We start from the raw sequence: 21,053 nt of genomic DNA, 5'->3' as shown, positions 1-21,053 counted from the left end.
AACTGAATAAATATTTTATTACATTAAACATTTGGTGCCAATGTAATGAACAAATTAGATGAATTGGATTTCATAACAACATTATAAAGGCTACAGAATTTTACCTGATGCACCTATATATGTGTAGAAATCTAAAGAATTTCTTTATCTGCCCAGCTGACTTTTTATTCTTGAGAGGGAATACAAATAAAGAAAATTATATGTATGTTTGCTGGTATTAGTCTTGAAAATTTCTTTTTTGGGCTATGTCTTACATGCAGGCTGTCTATATTATCATTGATCATAGTGTTTGTTTCTGACAGGTATGAAATAGCTCAAGATACATTATCATCAATAGCAATTTTTCTTTGAACTATTCATTTTGCTTCATATTAAAAAAGCTTTAATCTATAGAAATCTAGTGCAAGTATTGTTCCAGTTTGGGGTAGGGGGCAAAGGTCACACTTCACTTTGTTTGAAACATGTATATTTTGAAAGCTTTGATACATTATAGAATTTACTGTCATGATTGATGACAGCTTTGCTTTTATAACTTTTGTGTCTCTGGACCACCAGAGAACTGCAGTTGCTCTAGGCTGTTGAATAACAACAGGGGTGTACACTAATTTATTCTTAACAATGACCTATTCTTTTAGAACCAGATGGTCAAAGAACTGGAGGCCCGGGTCCAGCAGCTGACTGTAGAGGCTGAAAATAGTAATATACAGCGTCAGAAATTATCTCAAGAAAAGACTGACCTAGAGCAATGCTATGAAGCAGTATGCACTGAATTGCAGGAGGTGAAGGCAAGGTAATTAATACAATAATCAGAGTTTTAAACCAAACCACGTGACATTTCCAAAACCAAACGTCACTCACTTTCTTCGAGAAAATCAGTGCCCAGAATTCAGTCTCAGAAAATTGTCACAAAAATTTACCCTCCCAGGTACAAAAACTACTGTTCAACTCTCACCAAGATGATCATGAAAAAAAATTTTGTACATTGTACATTTTTTTTTTTTTACATTTTATCAGTTGAGAGGAGTAGATGGGTAAGTAGAATTTTGCAGATGCTTCAAAAATTGCAGAAAGCAAATAAAGTACCAAAATTTGAAGACAATGTCCATTTTATTTTTCCTTTATTAATACTTGTAGGTGCAACTCACTTCAGAAAGAGAAGGATCGCATTATACAAGATTATGAACAGAATATTCAACAACAACAAAACAAATATGATATTGACGTAAATTTTATGAAACAGGAACATGCTCTCTCTGCAGCTAAGGTATGTTTACAGGCATACAACCTCCCAGGAATAATGGGCATAAAAATTATTGCTTATCAATTATGTACATGAGGGGACACATTTTTTAAATGGTTTGTAAGTATTCAGTCTTGCAAATACTAAGGCAAGTGAATAACTTTACTCAAAGGAGCTGCTGATTGACTTAGTTTATTCACGTGCTGTGATGGCTTGGGGGATTTGTCTGTACAAATTATGAAATTTGGTTGATGTTATGAAGTGTTGTTATGAAATTGATGTATTTTTGAATTCCTCCACATGTATGTGGATTGCAGGCATGGACTGTGTCACATCCTCCTAGACCATATACAGTGGAGTGTTCTTAGAACTCAATGACCTCTATTCAGGTGAAAACACCTTGGAACAATGGGTGGACTCAAGCCTAGGAAAACTAATCTTATTGTTCCGCTCTGCAGGGAGGGAGGAAAGTAGGAGCAATGGAAAATAACTAAAATATAGAACAAAGAAAGCCAAGAGTTAGAAAGGGGGGGCATATCAACAGAGGGACAGGAAGTTTGGGAAGGAGAGAGGAAGAGCATGACTAAGAAAAGAGAAAGCAAGCCGGGGAAGAAGACTCCATGAGGGAGAAGTAATGGAACATGTAGGGGCCTGCCTTCCTGAGCCCAGATGGCTCCCCAGGGACTACCAAGGGAAAGGCATTGTGATTAGAATGTTTATTATTTTCTATGTAATCTATACTCTTTGGTGCTTTACATGGCTACATAAAAGAGCAGTAATGTGCAAGACTTCTATGCAAAATGTCTCTGTGTGTTGTATACTTCACAACTGCCACATTTCTCCTGAGAGCACTAAATGGTAAATCATTTAGCTGAGCCCTCATTTTGGATGTATGAATGTAAGGTTTTAGGGGAACTTGGAGGTGCAAATTGTGACACAAAACTGAGAGACTTGGATGAGGCCTCTTTGAAAATTTGTTACCAAAAAGTTATGAAGAAAAATATTTTTCTTCAGGTACAAATTAAAATATTTTCCTGCTCTTATTCATGAAACATTTTGTTGTGTACATCTTTGATTTGGACCATATAAATATTCAGCACAAAAATGTAAGAAATTAGGGTTTTTTTTAATAAGTATCCTTGGTGATAGGTTATCTAGCATACATCATATTCACATCAAATATATATTATAAAAAATTTTCAAATTTCAAATACCTTCTTCTAAAGCTGTTGGTTAACCTAGAGCAAACATGGGGTCCATATTTTGGCCTGAATTACTGGCCTGCTAACATCTTTGATAAGGAAATGCTAAATGACCATCTCCATTTTATTTTCAAATGTCTTTCTTAAATCAGCTGCCTGTTTTTTGTTTTTTTAACTTTTTAGTACAGTTCCACTTGCACTTTTAAGGACAAATAGAAATGAAATACATATGATTTTTCCAAGTTTATCATTTTTTCTACTTTTTTGGTACAACTTTGAAAAGATAAAGAGTAACTTATTTTTGTAGAGCAAATAGAGACCACAAGCCAAACATTCACTCTTCTCTTAAATCACTACAGGCATCTGATGTGATTGAAGAATTAGAACAGAGTGTGTCTGAATTAAAACAACAGTTACAAGAATCAGAACATCAAAGGCAGCAACAGCTGAGGGTGAGCCCTGAATTTTTCACTCAGGAAAAATGAAGAGCCCTTGTTCCCATGATTTGTGTGAATAGAATGCCAAACTAAGATATATTTTGGAGTTCTTGGAAATCAGAAGAGCTAATCCCTCTACACTTAACAGAGTAGAATTTGTTCTTATTCTTTTGGCTAAGCCTTTAAAGAAACTTTGTGGCTATTTTTCTTATTTCCCTGTGTGTTGAACTGATATAAAAAGTGTATATCAATGGATTATAGAGAAGCACATAGTGAAGTGAAAGTAATCCCTATCTCTGTCTGTCATAGCAGTATCTACATTTGTAAAAATTAGCATAAATTTGTTTCACAAGTGTTACAGTTCAACAATTCAGTTGCATTTTCTGCCTTCCCATAGATATTCAAGTTATTCCTTCCTTGTCCCTACAGTGGATTCTCTGTATCCCAATTGGAGCCGTGGGTATCTCCTTTTCCCCACATCTCATCACGTTCTATCCTTACTTGGGGTCGAATAGCCATTTTAATGGCACAGGAGGACTATTTACTACTGTCTTGGGAACCCTTCAATATTTGTATTTGATTGGATGAATTGTTGTAAAGCATTCTTTCTCCCCTTTTGCACTCATCAAGGTTTAACTTCATTGCCTCCCATCTTATTTCAGTCTTGGAAGCTAGGGACTAAGGGCTTATCTATATGGGCACTTACTGTGCAGCAAGCCAGTATATAAATCTTCAGTGTATTCGCTTGCTGCTCTCTAAATGGCGGTGTGGCCAAGCTCTAAGACCTGTAACTGAACCTGAGTCTTCTGGCTGATAGTCTGGAGACACCCCCAGCTAATCAAGCATTAGTAATAAACAAGCTATGTAATTTTTAAACTAAAATAAAACATCTTAAAATTGTTTATAGATTAATGTTTAATTATGAGATAAAATTGGACACTTTATTGACATGGGCCATACTCGGCTCTAGTAAAATCTATAGTTTTTGTCTAGTCAAAGGCTGCCTTTGAATTACATTAATCTGTTTAAAGATATGGCAAATCCTTATTAAAAATAAATTCCTTAATTTGCAGGATCAAGAACACAAATTTCAACAGGAAAAACTTCATTTAGAGCGGATTCATGAAAAAAAGGTAGTGTCTGAAGAAAAAGGAAAATGTTATGTGTACTTCCAGATGTCTTAGGCAGCAGCTAATGATTTAAATACACAAATCCATAAAAAGTGAATATTGGGCAGAAAGGGGATATGTACCTGATGAAACCTTAAAAGCTTGTCTAATAATAAGCAACTTCTAAACAAGGATATAGCTGTCAAAATGTTTTCCAGAAGTATAATGTCTATGGTTCGAAACGTATTAATGCCTGCTATTTAATTCACTTAGGGTGAAATTCACCCCAGTGAAGAGGATATAGACAGGGCCGTATTAGGTACTACTTTTGTTCTTGTGATTTTCACTCTCTGCTATTGCTTTAGTAGAAGAGGGAGGACGTTTTAAATTGCTATTGATATTTTATCAGGTTTTCCCAACAATACTTACTGTACATTTACCTGTACCCAGACACATGTTCTATCACCTTCCTGAGATAGCGTTTTGACAGCATACATTTTAAAAATAATTGTGCATAGCATTTAAAGAGCATATTTATTCTTAAAGTACTTTGCCAATATGTACAAAATTCTATACGTAAACATCAAAGGAGTTGAAATAAAACAGTCATTCATTAAAAGAGTTAATTATTCCACATGACGTGAATTTTTTCAATGATTTTGCAGCTGGTGCGGTGAATAGTATGGTCCTTTTAGGACTACGTTAATGCAAACTAGGTACTTCTCAGTTCACACCTAATTCACATTAAACTACTCCTAATGTCTTTATAGTCTAGATTGTGAGGCTATATAGACATGCACAAAGTTCAAATCCTGTTTTGCATCACAAGTGGAGATGTTTCGGTGTTATTCTAGACTTCAGTTGCGTGTGTCAAAAAAACCCATAATTCAGTCTAGCAAAGTTAGGTAGTCAAGAAGAACCCAACAATGGAATAATAAGAATCTTGCAAAATTGAGGTGTTGGCATAATTGAGATGTGTAGGCGTAATTTGAACAGTATCTGGCTACAGAATGTTTATGCTGTAATTACAAAAGTCTTTGGCTGCACCAGATAACTCCTTCCAGTAGGGGGGAGAGAGAGGCTGAGTGATAAACAAGATGTCATTTTGAGAGGACTGGCCATTGAGGACCTATATTTTTTCTGTCTATCGAATCTAGAGATTCTGTCCTGACTGAGCATGCTCAAACCTCTTGTAGCTCCTACTGCTAACTAGACTGTATGCTCAATCCACTCACAGCTTCTATGTGTGACAGGACTGGGGATATGCCATCCCTAAAAGATGACTGAGCATGCAGCCCAGTGTTATAGGGGAAAAGCTGATCTTTTCCTGTAAGAGGTGTTCTGGGCACCAGAACTGAGAGTTGGGAGCCTGTCTGTCCTATGCTCTCAATGTTTCCCCTGCTGGCATGGAGGCAGTATGGAGGAGGAAGACCTGGATCTTGAACTGGCAAGACAAGGAGACTAGGTGTGGGAGCTAGAGAGGGAAAAGACTGAGGGAGCCAGAGAGTCAGGAGGTTGGATGAAACAGTTGGATGAGGAGCTAAGGGGGAGACTGGGACTAGGAACCAATGAGTGGGAAAAGGGAGACAAGGAACTGAAATGTGGGGGAGAACTGGGATTGGCTGGGCAAAGAGACTGGGTTAAGGAGCCTGGGGTTGTGTGTGCGGGGGAAAAGATGACACGGAGATTGGATGAAAAGCATGGGGAGGGAGATGGGGACAGGGAACACGGGCAGGGGGAAAGCCAGAATGGAGAGTTGGGGCGGGAACTGGGGCATCTGAGCAAGAAGACTGGGAATAAGGAATGAGGTCGGGAGGACTGGAGACAGGACTGGGAAGTTCGAGAGACAGGGACAGGGGGCCTGGAGGAATGGACTAAGATTTGCTAGGCAAATAGACTGGCACTTGGATCAGAAGCCTAAGGAGTGGAGACTGAGCCTGTCTAGGTGAAGAGATTGGGACTGGGATAAGGAGCCAGTGGTGGAATATGGACTGGGACTGGCTGGCGGGGATGGGGCAGAAAAGGTCCAGCTTAGGAGGAAAGGATAGATGAGCCTGAAATGGAACCCAGGTTCCCGAGTCTCAGCATTCCACTGCTGTTAGCAAATATTTCTGGTATCCCACTGGCAAAGTGTCTCATCCCATGCAACGTCAATTTTAAGGAATGGAGCTGGATGAGGCACCACATGCCCTGGGCTGAAGGTTAAATCCCGGGAGCTAGAGGATGGAGCTAGGGAAGGCCAATCAGCACCCCTCTCCCACAATTGGCCAATGAGTGCCGGGGACTCTAAGGGAGTGGGAGGAACTACCTGGTGTCCCTCAGTGAGTATCTCTCTCCCTCACTGCTGGGGCCTTTACCTTTCACCGCCGGCCTCATCAAGTTTCCCCATCCATTGAGGCAGGTTGGTGGCATTTCTAGAATGGTCTAACTTTTGAGTGCTTGACTTTGCAACATAAATAATATTTTAATGAAGTTATTTGCATGTAATGTCCTGTTTTTAAATGGCACATTTTTCTTTAAAAACGTTAATAACAAAAACACTTTTCATTGCTACTAGAACAATTCAAGTCTAATGTGTGTGTATGTATTGTTAATAATAATAATACACACTTTAGTTGTAATTATTACTTCCTAACATGTTCATATTTTGTACTGTCTCTTCAGTTCAGCTTTCTTTTGTCTTTCTATCTCTGTGATATCTCTTGAAAGCTTCAGGTCAAGAACAACTGTCGTCACCCTATCCCTCAGGGAATATGCCCTTTGACTCCTGAAATAGATAAGATAAAGCTTATTTCAGTATAGATTATACAACTGTGTGGTAATAAACAAGATGGGGGAAACTTTTGTTTTGGTAGAGACCAGTACATGTGTCCACGTGTTCAGAAATGTTGATGTAACTGTGTACTGTGAAGATCTTTGAGACGAGACAAAAAATACATTTGAACCATGTTATTTACATATGCCCATAAAATAGAGCACAGATTCGGCTATAAAATGCTAAAAACAATAGCCTGCTTTTGAGTAAAGGAAACTTTCATTATCAGGTACAATCTGTTTGCTTAAATACATAACAGTATTTAATAACCTTTATTGATCTATGGTGACTATTCCCTGTTAAGATCCTTGAACATCAAACAAATAATAGGTAATAACCCTAAATGTCGCTATTTGATTAAGCATACTAATCTAGTAAATCAGGAACCGGTTAGACTAAATGGTTTTACAAGTAAAGGAAACACCTGCTTTTTACAAATAATCTGCTTGTATTCCAAACAGGCAGCTAAGTGATACAGTATTACCAAAAGCAGTTCTTGAGACAGCTGTTATACATATATAATATGTATGACTTCTGACCACCCTAATGGAAAATCCCTCTCTCTGAGAATGTTCCAAACCAGCTAAATACTCTGACTTCCACACAGTTAGCTTCTGTACAGAAACTTTCTACCAGTGATTCTTTTTAACGATGTTTTTCCCTTCTTGTTTTTCATCTGAGATATTGGTATGCCACGTTGGATTGTGTCAGTCACATCTTGTTATAGACGTTCACAGTCATTGATGCTAACACAGATTCTTGCCTAGATACTTTCTAGACAGGTGATTTCTATGCAAATTCTTTTGCAATATATAATCAGCTAAAATTTACTGGATTCCTGTGGTTCACGTTGCAGAGGTTTATAGGGTGTATGGGTTTATTGCATTTTCTTTTTTTTTTTTTCTCTCTTGAGGTTTCTGTAGCACTGCAGAGGTGCTTTCTGGAGCCAGGGCTGCGACTTCCCATCATTTGTACATGTTCACAACACTTTGTAGTTGATGGCACATGTATTACTTCTAAATATTCTCAATGCTACTCTAGACTTCTGTACTTCATAAACCAAATGTCTTTGTTTGCTCCATCTGTTCTTTTCTCTCTTTGATGTACTTTCATCACATTCATTACTTTGACATTAACAAATATTTAATGCCCACTTTCTCATAATACCAGTTCTTACGTACTATCAATAAATAATTGAATTTATCCAGAATCATGAAATCTCTTCAATTAGGTATGCATTCGTACATATAAAATTGTGCCCCTATTTCCTAAGCCACTGAGAACATTCATATTAATCAAACATCATACTGCAAATAATTGGGTGCTACAAGTACTCTCCCTAAATTTACCACTACCCTTTGTCACAAAGAAAACATAGACATGAGGGTAACATATCTATATTATTACCTCAGCAATGCTAAAAAAAACCAAACTTGGACATCTAATCTGCCTTAGGCAAAAACCATTGTGAACAGATATGCTTTGTACTGTTCCTGGAAGATTGACAAACTCTCAAACTCACTTCCCAGTGTTGGTCCAACAGAATCAGAGTAAAGAAACCTCCATAGAGAGAAACTTGCTACTAGTCACCAGCCACTGAAAGGTAGAGCATGTTAAAAACAGCCTAGAAGCTCTGAAATGGTTTATGGGGACAGAAGTGATTTCAGGTAGCTAAGATCTATACCATGTAAGGGCTTAAAAGATCAAAATTGTCAGCTTGAATTGCACCCAGAAGTCAGTGTAGTCTTTTTTTTTAATCATTATTATTTACTACTTGTATTATAATAGCGCCCAAAATATGCTGGGTGCTATGAAAACATTTAAAATGTTTGTGCTTCAAAAAGTTTATAATTTAAATAGATTTTAAAAAGAGAAAAAGATTAAAGTAGGAGAAATGGGACATGTAAGATAACGAGTAAGCATATGTGTCTGTACACGTCTTCTGGAATCTGTATATGAGAGAGGGGAGGATAGGATGTTGCTTGTTTTGTGTGTGTGTGCGTGCATCTGTGCATATATATGCATGGTTATGTATGTATATGTATATATAAAGGCTGACTGAGGAGTTATATTTATGTTAAAGATTCTGTAAACTATTATGGGTGTGCATGCATTTGGGTGTTTAGGTTAGATGCACAGCTCACATACAGTTATGCAAATATACATTACCCAAGAATTTCAAAATGGGAACAGATTAATCAACCTTGACTTATGTTGTCCTTCTGTCAGAGTGTGGCTAAGAATATATGCAGTCTTTCTCACATACTTGTTGAATCATTCTTACTTTTGATTTCAGTGAGGGTGAAGAATTCTAGAGTAGTGCAGTTCTCTTCTTCCTCTGTATCTTTCCTTTCCTTGGGAGCAACATGGATGCCATAATATCTGAATATATATTATACTGTGGCCAGTATGCTAAAATAATTTTGTTAAACCATTTAATTGTATTTATTAAAAATGCTTTGTGAAAAAACCATCTTCATAAAAAGCAGTTGTAAGTTTAAATTCAAAACAAGTCAATGTCTAGGCTATTAGGCAGTGTAGGTTATGGTTCTAGGCAAATCTGTATCTCTTTTTATCTACCCTTTATTTGATGATATCTGAGCATCCTGATACTGGCAATTGATATTAAAGAAAAAAGTAATCATTTTAAATACAATTATTGTATTTTTAACATTAGAAGTTTAACATCTCTTTGGACAGGAAGAAGAATTGCAGTAGGAGAGAAGGTTATATTCTAATAGCCTCAGCCTGCTGTTAATTTTGTCCCCAAACTTTATATTTGAACTATGGAAACATTACATTATATTGTTGATTATATTTCAACAGCGTCTTATCTAAACCTATACAAAACTAATTTATTAAGTTCAAAATTGAAATAAAGATTAATCATTCAGGGGATCACCTGCTGTAGTAGCTAAAACGTAATATTTTTCTTTGAAATGGTAGATTCATGGCCTCCAGAATGACCTTGAGAAAGAAAGAGGGGATGCTCAAAAGAAAATTCGCAAACTGGAAGAGGCTTTGAAGTAAGTGAAACATGTGATAAAGAATCATTTCTTTCTTGAAATGTCTCTGTTTTTAGTCAAATTCAGTAAGTAGACCATATGCTTTGTATTTTATAACAGCACTCCTATAGTGTAGTTTGGGTCAGCTTTCCATTTTAAAACCGTATTTTTAGGGTTTTATTAGTCATCTGTAAAAAAATTTTTTAAAAATCAGTTCATCTGATTTTAAGTGATTGGAATGTAACAAAATAGAAGTTAGTGGTTTCAAATGCTCTTTTCCCCTTAAGTTACTCAAACCAGCTTCAATTTCGAACTGACATTTTTGCAGATCATTATTCCTTACTGAAGATTAGTTGTGGATATTTATTAGGGGAACAGATTACAATTGAAATGTTCATTTATTGTTATTATTTATTTGTATTGTGGTAGTTCTGAAAGGTGTGCCCCTAGGTACTATATAAACAGGATGGTTCAGTGGTTAAAATGTTATCTTGAGACTCAGGAGACCTCGGTTCAATTGCCTGTTCCATTACAGACTTTCTTTGTGATCTTGAGTAAGTCACTAAGTCTCCATGCCTCAGTTCCCCATCTGTAAAATGGGGATAATAGTAATCCCCAGTGGTGTTTCCTTACCCTCCAGACATGTTGTGAGGATAAATATATTAATGATTGGGAGGTGCTCAGATATTGCAGTGATGGGCATTATATAAGTATGTAAGATAGAAAGATATAAAATAGAGATAATTCCTGTCCCAAAGAGATTACCATCTAAGTATAAGATGAAAGACAACTGGTGGATACAACAAATAGACTGCGGGAGTTCAAGGAACAATACCAATGTACATGATAGCAGCAGTCATGCCACATCATCTTCCGATCTATTGTTGAGTTTGTAGTAGGCATTATCACAGAGGAGTTGGAAGGAGGGATTTTAAGAAGGAAAATGCCTTTGCACATTTCTATGGGGAACACTTCCCATTCATAAGGGGCATCATGGGAGAAAGTGTGTAGGTGCTTGATGGAAAATTTTACAAATTGACAGTCAAGGCAGGCATCAGTTGCACAACAGATTCAGTGATTGACATCTTGATACTGTATAAGAGATAATAGGTAGGGCAGGGATAGGCCATGAAGTCCTTAAAATGAAGACAGATAATACTTGTTAAATATGGTGGAGAATGGAGAGTCAGTGGAGGAATTTAGTCAAATCAGTGATCGAGGAAAATAATCTGTGCAGCAGCAATTTGGATGGATATAAGTGGACAAGTTAGAATGTATTGAGGCCAGAGAGGAGGAGGTTGCAGTAGTCAAGATGATGGGGACTTGGATGAGAATTTTAACTGTGTGGACAGAGAATAAAGACCAGATCTTAGAGATGCTATGCAGGAAGAAGACATTGATTAACTTATCCATTTTATTTCACTAGAAAGTGACTCCTGGAAATGCACAGTAACATTATTTTCAAGGAAGACTCATAAAAATTTGTATCACTTAGATTTAAAAAGACTGATTTGGATCTAAGATGCTGTATTTGAGCTCATTTTGTGTGTCATATTACATTTAGTAATGATTTTACAGGATTTGTGCCTTTGTAGCTGAAGTCATAATCTGGGTATAAAACATACATTTCATTTGCTTTGACGTAACACATCTGGTGTGACAGCTTTTCACAGTCTAAGTAGCCCATTGTGTCAATGGTTAATGAACAAAGTTGTCTACCTCGTCTAGTATGGTGTAAACATGTGCAGTGTCTGATCTAAAATGTAGTATCTGAGTCTAAGAACAGAGGGCCAAAATTAAAGACAGAGGTCTGGATTCTAATCTTAGATGTGTTGTTTGAAATGCTATGTGTCTTGAAAATTCACTGTCATGCTAATTCAGTAGTGAATTTTTCAAGCTATGTAAAGACATGTGCTGTACATCTGAGTTTAGAATTTAATGTGGGAGGCCATTTTTCAAAATTGAGTACGTTAATAAACTGTTTAAATCTGATAACTGAATTCTCAAATCAACACTTCAGAACATAAGTAGACCTTTTATTACATCTCAGTGGTAATTTGAACATTCCAACCTATTGATACTTCCACTTTTGAATATTTTGACATGCCATGTTAATTTAGGGCCAGTCGTTCTTTGTGTAGCTCCTTAATCTGTAAATAATCCCATTGATTTAAAAGATAATGAGAACTGGATAAATTCTAAATTAAATGAAACCTTTCAGAGATATTTTTGCCACAAGGAGCAATGCAAAGCATCCTCAGTTTTGCTTCAGAGTGAGATGGACAACAACTATGCTAGAGACACGCACACATTCACAGTGGAATGGACGTGCAGAAGATCTTGAAGAGTAACAATTACAGAACAGGTTGTTACTTACTGTTTTTTCCTAGTTATGGAAAAGAACGTATCTTTTTGGGCAACAGATAACTTGTCTACAGGCTGTGCCCTCATTTTATCTGTTCTGAACTATTTATGATACCTGAAGTCTAAGTTTTTCCTTGTCATCATTCAAAGTGATCTATTTCAACATACTACTCTTCAGTTGGTAACTGAAAATTCTTCAGCCATTCCATTATTGTAAGATTCCTCAAAGGACTAGTTAATGTACCTCCACTAGTCAGGGAACCTGTCCTGATCTGGGATCTTGGTGCCGACAAAGTTAATGGATGTTCCTTTTGAATAACCTATTGCTAAAGACATTACACATTTACTATTAAAAATCACAATTACATCTATGAGAAGAATAATTTTGGTGGCTGATCTTCCTTTCACCATCCACAGGGACAAAGTAGCACTATGTCCCCATCCAACCCCATTCTCACTTAGGTGAAACTAGGCTCTGTGTGTATTCTAGCTGTTAAGACTATTTCAAGATTTTATTAACATGGGACGCTGAGACATTTAGGCAGTTGCTAGTCCCCAAAAGGTTTAAAGGTGCCGTCCTTTAACTTAATCCCTAGCTAAATGGATTACACATTGAAACCTGTTACACTACAGCTAGGATGTCAGTACCTTGACATCTTAAAGCTCACTCATTGAATGCATTAATAGCCTGTCTGTACAATACAGGTTATTTCTACTGTAGAAATCTTCAGGGTTTCTGCCTAGTGTTCTTTTCCTATCTTTATGTACATTATGCTATAGACATCAAGGGAAAAGATTTTTAAAGCTGCTTAAGTAATTTGGACACCCAGTTCCACAAGTGGGAATATGCAGGGGCCAACCTCAAAGAAAAAAGAAAGATTACTTATTGGCAACTGTCGTTGTTTGAGAGTGTTGCCTGTATATATTCATGTTATGTCCACTTTCCTCTTTTCCTCAGAGTTTTACTCTCTAAAGCAGTGGTTCTCAACCTTTCCAGACTACTATACCCCTTTCAGGAGTCTGATTTGTCTTGCATACTCCAGGTTTCCCCTTACTTAAAAATGATTTGCTCATGTCCATTCCATTTTAGGTGTGTGTGCGCCACATGCACATGTGCTGGAGATTTTTTCCTCGGTGGTATCTGTAGGACCGGCTCTAGCACCCTCTGCACTGGTGTGCATATGCGCCGTTATAAGGGGTGCTGCCCTCTCAGTTCCTTCTTACTGCCCGTGACGATGCTGGAATGTCCTTGCCTCGGCAAACATGCTACCAGAGGTTTCCTCTGTACCTTTAGTATATATAGTTAATTAGTTAGTTAGTAATTAGAGATCATTGTAGTTTTGTTCTGCAGGGGACTTAGCGCCAGGGATGGGGCATGCCCCAGTCCCTGGACTTCAAACTATGTGCTTCACGTAAGAAACCCATGCTCATAAATGGTCCTCACCAAAGCTGCTTAAAGTGCCTGCGTGAGACCCATGTTCAGGATAAGCACAGGATCTGTAGAAACTTCAGACCGTGCACTAAAAAGGACCAGGATATCAGGTTAAGAGCACTCTTGATGGAGTCTGCTCTTAGGCCGGACTCTGAGCCTGGCCACTGGATTCCGCACCCAGGGGAACATCAGCACACCCCGCCAGCACCGAGTTCATCCTGGCACTGGTCACTATCCCCATTGCCCAAAAAGTGGCACAAGAATCTGCATGCTGGAAGAGGACAGAATCGAGTGGGGGATGAGCTGAGATCCATGCTGGGCCATTCGTCTTCCCCGGAACTTGGGTTGGCTATGGTGTCACCCATTAGAGCTCCCAGTCCTAACCGGGATCTGCCTCCGACTCCTGGGTGTGGGAGGGATATCCGGCACCTCGCAGTGCCGTCCACACCCCAGGTTTTTCAAGCAGTTAAGGACTTGCTCTCACTTCCTGTGCCACCTATTCCTCGAGAGGTGAGACCTCTACATCAGGATCCCATGCCAGTACAACCAGCTAAGAGCATGTCCAAGGGCAAACCCAAGATGGAACACCCACAGAGATCCCCAATGCCATGATGCCACTCCTCAGCCCCTCTTTGGTCATCGACACCCCAGCAACACATGCCAGGATCCCATTACTGGTCCCCAGAGAACTGACAGAGAACTGCCTGCTACCGATAGCTGGGCCCCCCAGTACCGGTCCTCAGTCTCCTTGCAAGTCACCAGAGTCTCAGCATTGATCCCTGGAGCCAAATCGTCGGTCTCCAAAGTGCCGCTACTACTTGCTGGATTACCATTGTCGATCCCCAGATGCTTGGCACCAATCATGATCTAGCGAAGCGAGATGCCTGCACGCTTTGGACCTCAGGCCAACACTGGCATTCTGTATTGAAAGAACTAAGCCCTTCCAGAAATCTATGCAGCTTTTCATCACGGTCGCCAAGTGAATGAAGAATTTGCCAATTTCATCTCAGAGGATTTCCTCCTGGATTACCACCTGCATCTGAACATGTTAGGAGCAGGCAAAGAAAGATCACTCCTCCTGCCACTCTGACAGCTCATTCAACAAGAACACAGACTTTGTCAGCTGCTTTCTTAGCGCAGGTTCCAATACAAGACCTTTGCAGGGCCACAATGTGTGTTTTTGTGCATACAATAGTAGCTGTAGTTCCAAAAATGATCTCAGATAGTTTTTAGATTTTGAACTTGTGTTAACTGCAACTATTTGTTGTTAAGAGCATTTCTTATGACTGCTTTGTGAAAATGTGAAGGACAGTTTTGTTTTAGATAAGACCTCCCTTCAGGTATTTCAACTGTTGAATCATATATGAAGTCTACTCAAAGACAAAGCCATTTCAGATGTCTGTTTCACAATACAAAGAGCTTGTTGCAAATAAATTATCCTGTGTGTTTTAGTTGTTTACTATTTAAGGTTTTGTAGATAGCTGTTATTTTGGATTAAGAAAAGTGAAATGTTACTGTGTTGTCTTCTTGAGTCTCTAGACAGCCTGCATTAATAGGTGTGAAAGATACTGTGACAGTATGGTTGGATAACATCCACATAACAGATGTAAAACACTTTATTATCATGGCTATTGTTATGATCCAGTACTTGGATTTCAATATATTTCTGGAGGAGTGAATGTCTATGCAAATGAGTGTTGGGGATAGATTGAGCATATGCCCAAAATTGAGGAAAAGTGCATTAACTGCTAACTCTGCAAGGCTCAATGAGTATTTCACTTCCACAAATTTGAAGCCACTCCTTGACTCTCAATATCTGACAAATTTTTTTAGATACTTAAAAATATTAGGAAGTGGGAACCTTTTTTTACAACTGCCAGAGAGCTCTTCTTTATATTTACTCACTTGATCATTTGTAAAAATCAGTAACCCACAGTGGGGTCTCCCAGCTATCAGTACAAATCAGCAATGTCTGACTGTTTTATTAGACTTCTATATGAGGAATGTTTTGATTTGCTGTGTTTCTCTGAATATTTGTGGAACGAAAGTAAGTAATTACAAGCTAGCCCTTAAAAGACAGATCCACTAAACCTTTATAAAACAACCCTATCTCCCCTTGAGACAGGGGAAAAAAATAGTTCACCATCTTCAATAGGAACTATGCCTTGTGGAATTGCAGCTCACAACACAGTAGGTGTGTCGGTGGTTTCTCATAGACTCCTTTGATCTGGCTGCACTTTGATTCTGAAATGGCCACAGGATTATATCTTAAGTAGCTAGTCAACTGCAAATGCATAGAAAAGGAAGTGGTAAGCATTTTAGGGATCTGTTAGTGGTGTGACAGTAGGCAGTGTTGTTACATAGTTTCAGGCACATCCAGGTAGATTTATGGTAAAAGTGATTTGAGACTGTGTGGAGTAGTAAACTTCTAAATCTAAAGATATAGAACGTTCTAAAAAGATAATGCTGCCATAGTTTTAATGCAGATTTCTTCTGAGTTCAAGTTTACATCATACTTCTCTCAAGTTGTTTTCATGGATTTACACTAAATACCTGAAGTCAGAAATATATCTTTTGCAAAGGGTTTGCTCTAATATTTAACACTGCTATAGGTGTATTTGTGATCTTAATTTAATTTAATACAGGTGCTACTTGTCAGCCATCTCCTGGATGAAATTGATTGAGTTTTTTTCTGCAAGGTAATGTAAAATGTGTTTATTCTATAGCCAAAACCTTAGTATCTGTGCAGTTATTTAGGTCTAGGGGTTGTCTTCCAGGTCCATTTATGCTGGTTGTATCACAATAGAATGTTATTGGGGGTGGAAGGTTAATAGACTAACACCCCATGGTTATAGTCCTTTTTACTGTGAATAATGTAAGTGGAAATAAGAGAAAAGGTATTATTACTATTTACAGTATAACTTTCTAAGCTATGGGCCAAGTAAGCACAGACATTTAAAAAGGAAGAAAAAAATACTTATATACATGTGTTACTAAAGAAAATGCAAGGAAAAAGCCCTATGAAAAATAGAAAATTTGGATTACTTGTCTTCATCTAACCCTAAACTGTAGCCTGAATATTTTCTCCCAATAGCCTAATTCCCTGCTCTCTGTGTCTCCACTAATTATTTGGACACCTATTTATTTAAAATATGTGCATGGCCTCCATAACCATAATATCTAAGCACCTCATACTTTTTAATGAATTTATCTTCACAACATCCTTGTGATATAGGGGAGTAACACCTCCATTTTACAGATGGGGAACTGAGGCACAGATAGACTAAACAACTTGCCCCAGGTTATATAGGAAGTTGTTCCCTCACCAAATCCAACCCTACTGTAGAGTTGGAGCACACTCTCTCTGCCATGGACTTATTTCTGGCCAAACTCTGTCAGTAGAGGATGCCTCTGGAACTGGTAGTATTGGTTTCTTGTGTGACATGGCTTTGTTGTCACTCTTTCCCATCTCATGACTAAAAGTACACTAGTTTTAATTTTTATAGTAAAACCCAATTCAGTTTAATTCCTCTTAATTTCAGTACCAAATATCCTGATAACATAAAACTAAAACTATTTTTCCTAAAAAAAAACAAAAAACCCCAAGTATCCTAAAAGTCTATGGTAAAATTGGAAATTCTTTAATAGGTTTATGATCAGGCCCAAAATCAGATAGAGAAACTGTACTAACATTTTGCAGATGCTCTCTTCCAACAGCAAAAATGTTAAATAAAGCTGAATATAGTATTTCACATATTTTAGAAGATTAGGATAAATTAAATGATGCAGAGTAGTGTAGTAATTAGAACCAGTGCTTAATTTATAATAAAAGAGGTGCTAGAGCTGACGCAATTAGGTGCTGGGACTCAAGCATTTTTTTTACATTCATAACTGATGCAGCAAGCCCAGAGGTGCTGGGGCCATGAACTGCCAAGCCTAGAGTATTTTCATGGAACTCCAGAGGAGTTGTATGTTCAGTATAAAAATGCAGTTTTTATGGTTAATAAATACGTAGTTCTATTCAAAATTCAAATATTGACAATTGATGTTAGGGTAGAGTATATAACCAATGATATGCCAAAGATTTCACATTAAAATTACTTTTGTCCAGTGCCAGTTATTCACTTTCTGCCAGGGTTGGCGTCAATTCGTAGAGGCATACAAAATACAGCTTAAAAATTGTTACGAGGCTTCAGAGATGAAAGTGAAATTAAATCTATGAAGTGTCAAATGGAAGAAGCAGAATGGGGATATGCATTACTAGCATTTAGATATACTACATGTATGAGACATGGGAATGCTGACATCAACCACGTTCTGTAAAGACATCAGAAGAATAAAGATGAGAAGCAATACCAATTATATGAACTCCAATCCCTTGCAAACTAGAAGGGAAGCATTCTGACTCTATATTAGGGATGGCCAAACTTACTGAGAGCCATTTATAACAATCTACAGAAGTTTGAGAGCTGAGGTGTGCCTGCCAGGCCTCCAGGCTTTAGCCCTGTGGAGTAGTGGTGGGGCTTAGGGCATGGCAGGTACATCCCACAAGGCAGACGTCTCAAGTCCCACCACCACCCTGCCACAGGGTGGAATCCCGGAGACCCGGCAGGTGCCTCACACAGGGAAGAAGCCTCTAGTTACATCACCCCAACGTGGGGCTGAAGCCCTGATCCCTGACAGGTGTTTCCCTTGGGGCTGAAGCCCTCAGAACCCCCTTCCCTGCTGGGCAGAAACTTCTAGCCCCACTACTCCACTGCATGGCAGAAACCCTGAAATCTCCACCCCAATTTGATAGGCAGGGAATGGGGAGGGAGGTGTTGGGGGCTCCGTGAACCACGCTTTAAGTTGTAAAAGAGCCACACGCAGCTTCTGAGCCACAGTTTGGCCACCCCTAGTCTATATGAAGGTAATTGTCTTGAAGGCCATTTTCCAGATATTTTTTTCCTCCAGTCCCATAATTACTACAAGTATATTTACATAACTAGAGGTGAAAGGAAAGAATAAGCTGGAGTGGGTTATATAAACCATGGAGCTAGTATTTATGCTGCCTTTTCAAAATCTGAACACAGCATATCATCAGATCTCCTTATTGGGCATCACATCTACAGATTGCCAGGAATAGTCTGGAATCCAGCATGTGCTCGTGACTGTACAATCACAAAGAATTTGATCACCTTGAGAAAGTCTTCGTTATATTTTATAGGTATATTTTATAGAGATAAAATAATGTTAACTTTAAATGTAGGCTTCCTACCTTCTCTCTTCACATTGCCAACTTTTGTGCTGTTGCTGCTTTCCTCATGAACAGAATGTATGGTAGTGGTATTTACTTACATACCCAGGAACAGTCTTTCCTGGGTCCTGATCCAAAGCTTTTCCACTTTGAGTGCCTGATGAACCAATTAACATCGTTTTCTTTGTACCACTAAAATCATAATGTTCCTACAGTTTTTCAGGTCTGATGATTTTACAAATAAATATGGTTGAAGGAAACAAGTTTGAGAGGAATTAAATGGGAGTAGGAGAGTGTTGTAACATTGCCTGTACAGGTGCAATCTTTGCAACTGCACATTAGACTGTCAAAAAAAAAATACATGCAAGTGATCTACAGTTAAGTGCTTCATGACATTTTTTGCTTTCTGTCTTTGTCTTTTTCTTTTTTTTACCTGTCTGGAGAGCCAAGGCTAAGCACTTTGCAAGTGCTGATGATACAAAGCAAATGTTCACCAGCTGGCTCATTTAAATTCACTCTATAAAATTGTTTGTTTACATAAGAAACTAGCAACACCTCTTTTCTCCATTGCCTGTCTAGTCCTCATCCAATCTTGTTTAAAACTAAGAGCTTTGTATAATGTCAGTTTTGTATAATGTCTATTTTGCTGGCTATACTTTCCAGAAACTGACAAAGTCATTCCCATCTACAGACAGGCTTGTACTTTTTAACAGTCATTACTAAAACACGCCGATACTATTTTGTAATTTTATTGTGATCTGTTTTAAATAACAGACCAGAATAGAACCATATTATTTCAGTCAATACTATTTTCTCCAAAAAACTGAGGGGACATGGCCCTGGAAATTCAAATCAATATTTAATCATTGTTAATTTTTTAATGTATTCTATTCAGATTTTTTAATTTATTTTTTGGAGTTTCTGGACAAAATTCTATTCCATTTTATACTGGGCTAGAATATACTAGAATAACTACAATGACTAAGATTTACACTTTGGATTTTCATCAGTATAATAGAGTAAATTTTGCCCAACCTTTTTTTAGCCCTTTAGTTCTTTTTCTTAAATGGTCATATAAAACTGTAGTATTGTATGTTGATTACACATTTTGCATAAAACATTCATGAAATTTGCAGAAGTTGGATTTTTGAAAATTTAATGTTGCAATGTAAGAAATTATATGTCTTAATTAACTGGAGGGCTTTGTTAAAGCCCAGAACTTCTGTCCAGTCTGAACCTCATTGAATTTCAGGATTGGGCTTCTGATAAGAATCCATGGCTCAGGACCTGGCTTATTGGTTTTGGTTGTAGGTTGGCTCCAAAACCAGAAAAAGACATTTCTGTTGAGGTTCTAGTCAAAATTTGATGAGAACTGCCTATGAAATTTCAGCTCCATCAAATCAAAACTTATTCCTGATGTAGCCTTGAATCTGATTTTAAAATTGATCTGATAGACCAGAACACTCCATCCTTGTTTCATCTCTAGTTATGATGAGATTTGGTTTCATGTACAGTATATAGTCTAAACTAAAAGTTCAGTATTACTAACATTTCAGGTGCTTTGTTGTAACAAAGTTGATTAATTGTTCTTTTGATGGTACCAATGTTTTTCCAAGTTATAGAATATGATTTAAAATGTTGCAACTAACAAGTAGCCTATATAAAAATATAGTTAAAACAAATATTAATTTGTTGGCAATTTAGGATATTGGATAGCTGTGCACTAGAGATTGTTGAGCTTGGATATGGGATCCAGTTTCATTCCCACCAACATCTAATCCACGTCTTACGTATAATTTTTTTTTAGGGATCCTTACAATGAGAATCTGATAAGAGCAGAAGTGGTTCTTTTAAGGATGAGGCAATAGAAGTGCCTCACCAGTACAGAAGAAAAGGTTTCTTTAAATTCCTGGTGCTTCCTTATACTGAGAAAGAGAGATGACCTGTGTCTCATTATGGTAGCTGCATCACAATCTTTAACTTCCACATGCTGACACTAGCCTCCATTATTTCTACAATTTTCTGTGAAGTGTGGTTCAGTGTTCTCAGCTTAAAGGATGCCACTTCCATATTGCTTTCAGAATGAGGATTATTTCCATTTTTGTTTTGAGTATAGCTATTACCAATACAAGGAGTTGTCCTTTAGCCTTTCTGTATCTCCAAGCCTATTGAGGAAATACCTCACAAAGGGGATAGGTAGACTCAGACATCAA

The 21,053-nt window shown here is 37.8% G+C and overlaps 1 protein-coding gene across 6 annotated transcripts in view; it reads left to right on the top strand.

The window, feature by feature from the left end:
- CEP112 (centrosomal protein 112) overlaps window positions 1-21,053 on the top strand; it is a 284,681-nt gene that overhangs the window by 82,720 nt on the left and 180,908 nt on the right. For all 6 annotated transcript variants that reach the window (XR_010919549.1, XM_067547323.1, XM_067547324.1 and 3 more), the window contains 5 exons: window positions 636-790; window positions 1,135-1,264; window positions 2,802-2,894; window positions 3,953-4,012; window positions 9,750-9,829. Coding sequence is in view for 5 of the 6 variants with exons in the window: in XM_067547323.1 (XP_067403424.1) it covers window positions 636-790; window positions 1,135-1,264; window positions 2,802-2,894; window positions 3,953-4,012; window positions 9,750-9,829 (518 nt within the window). In the remaining variant the exon portion in view is untranslated. The remainder of the gene's footprint in view (window positions 1-635; window positions 791-1,134; window positions 1,265-2,801; window positions 2,895-3,952; window positions 4,013-9,749; window positions 9,830-21,053) is intronic.

Source organism: Emydura macquarii, unplaced genomic scaffold (genome assembly GCF_026122565.2).
Source record: "Emydura macquarii macquarii isolate MOO-44397 ecotype Brisbane River unplaced genomic scaffold, CSIRO-AGI_Emac_v2 contig_1230, whole genome shotgun sequence".
In the NCBI taxonomy this organism is placed as follows: Eukaryota; Metazoa; Chordata; order Testudines; family Chelidae; genus Emydura; species Emydura macquarii.
This window is presented reverse-complemented; position numbering and strand designations above follow the sequence as displayed.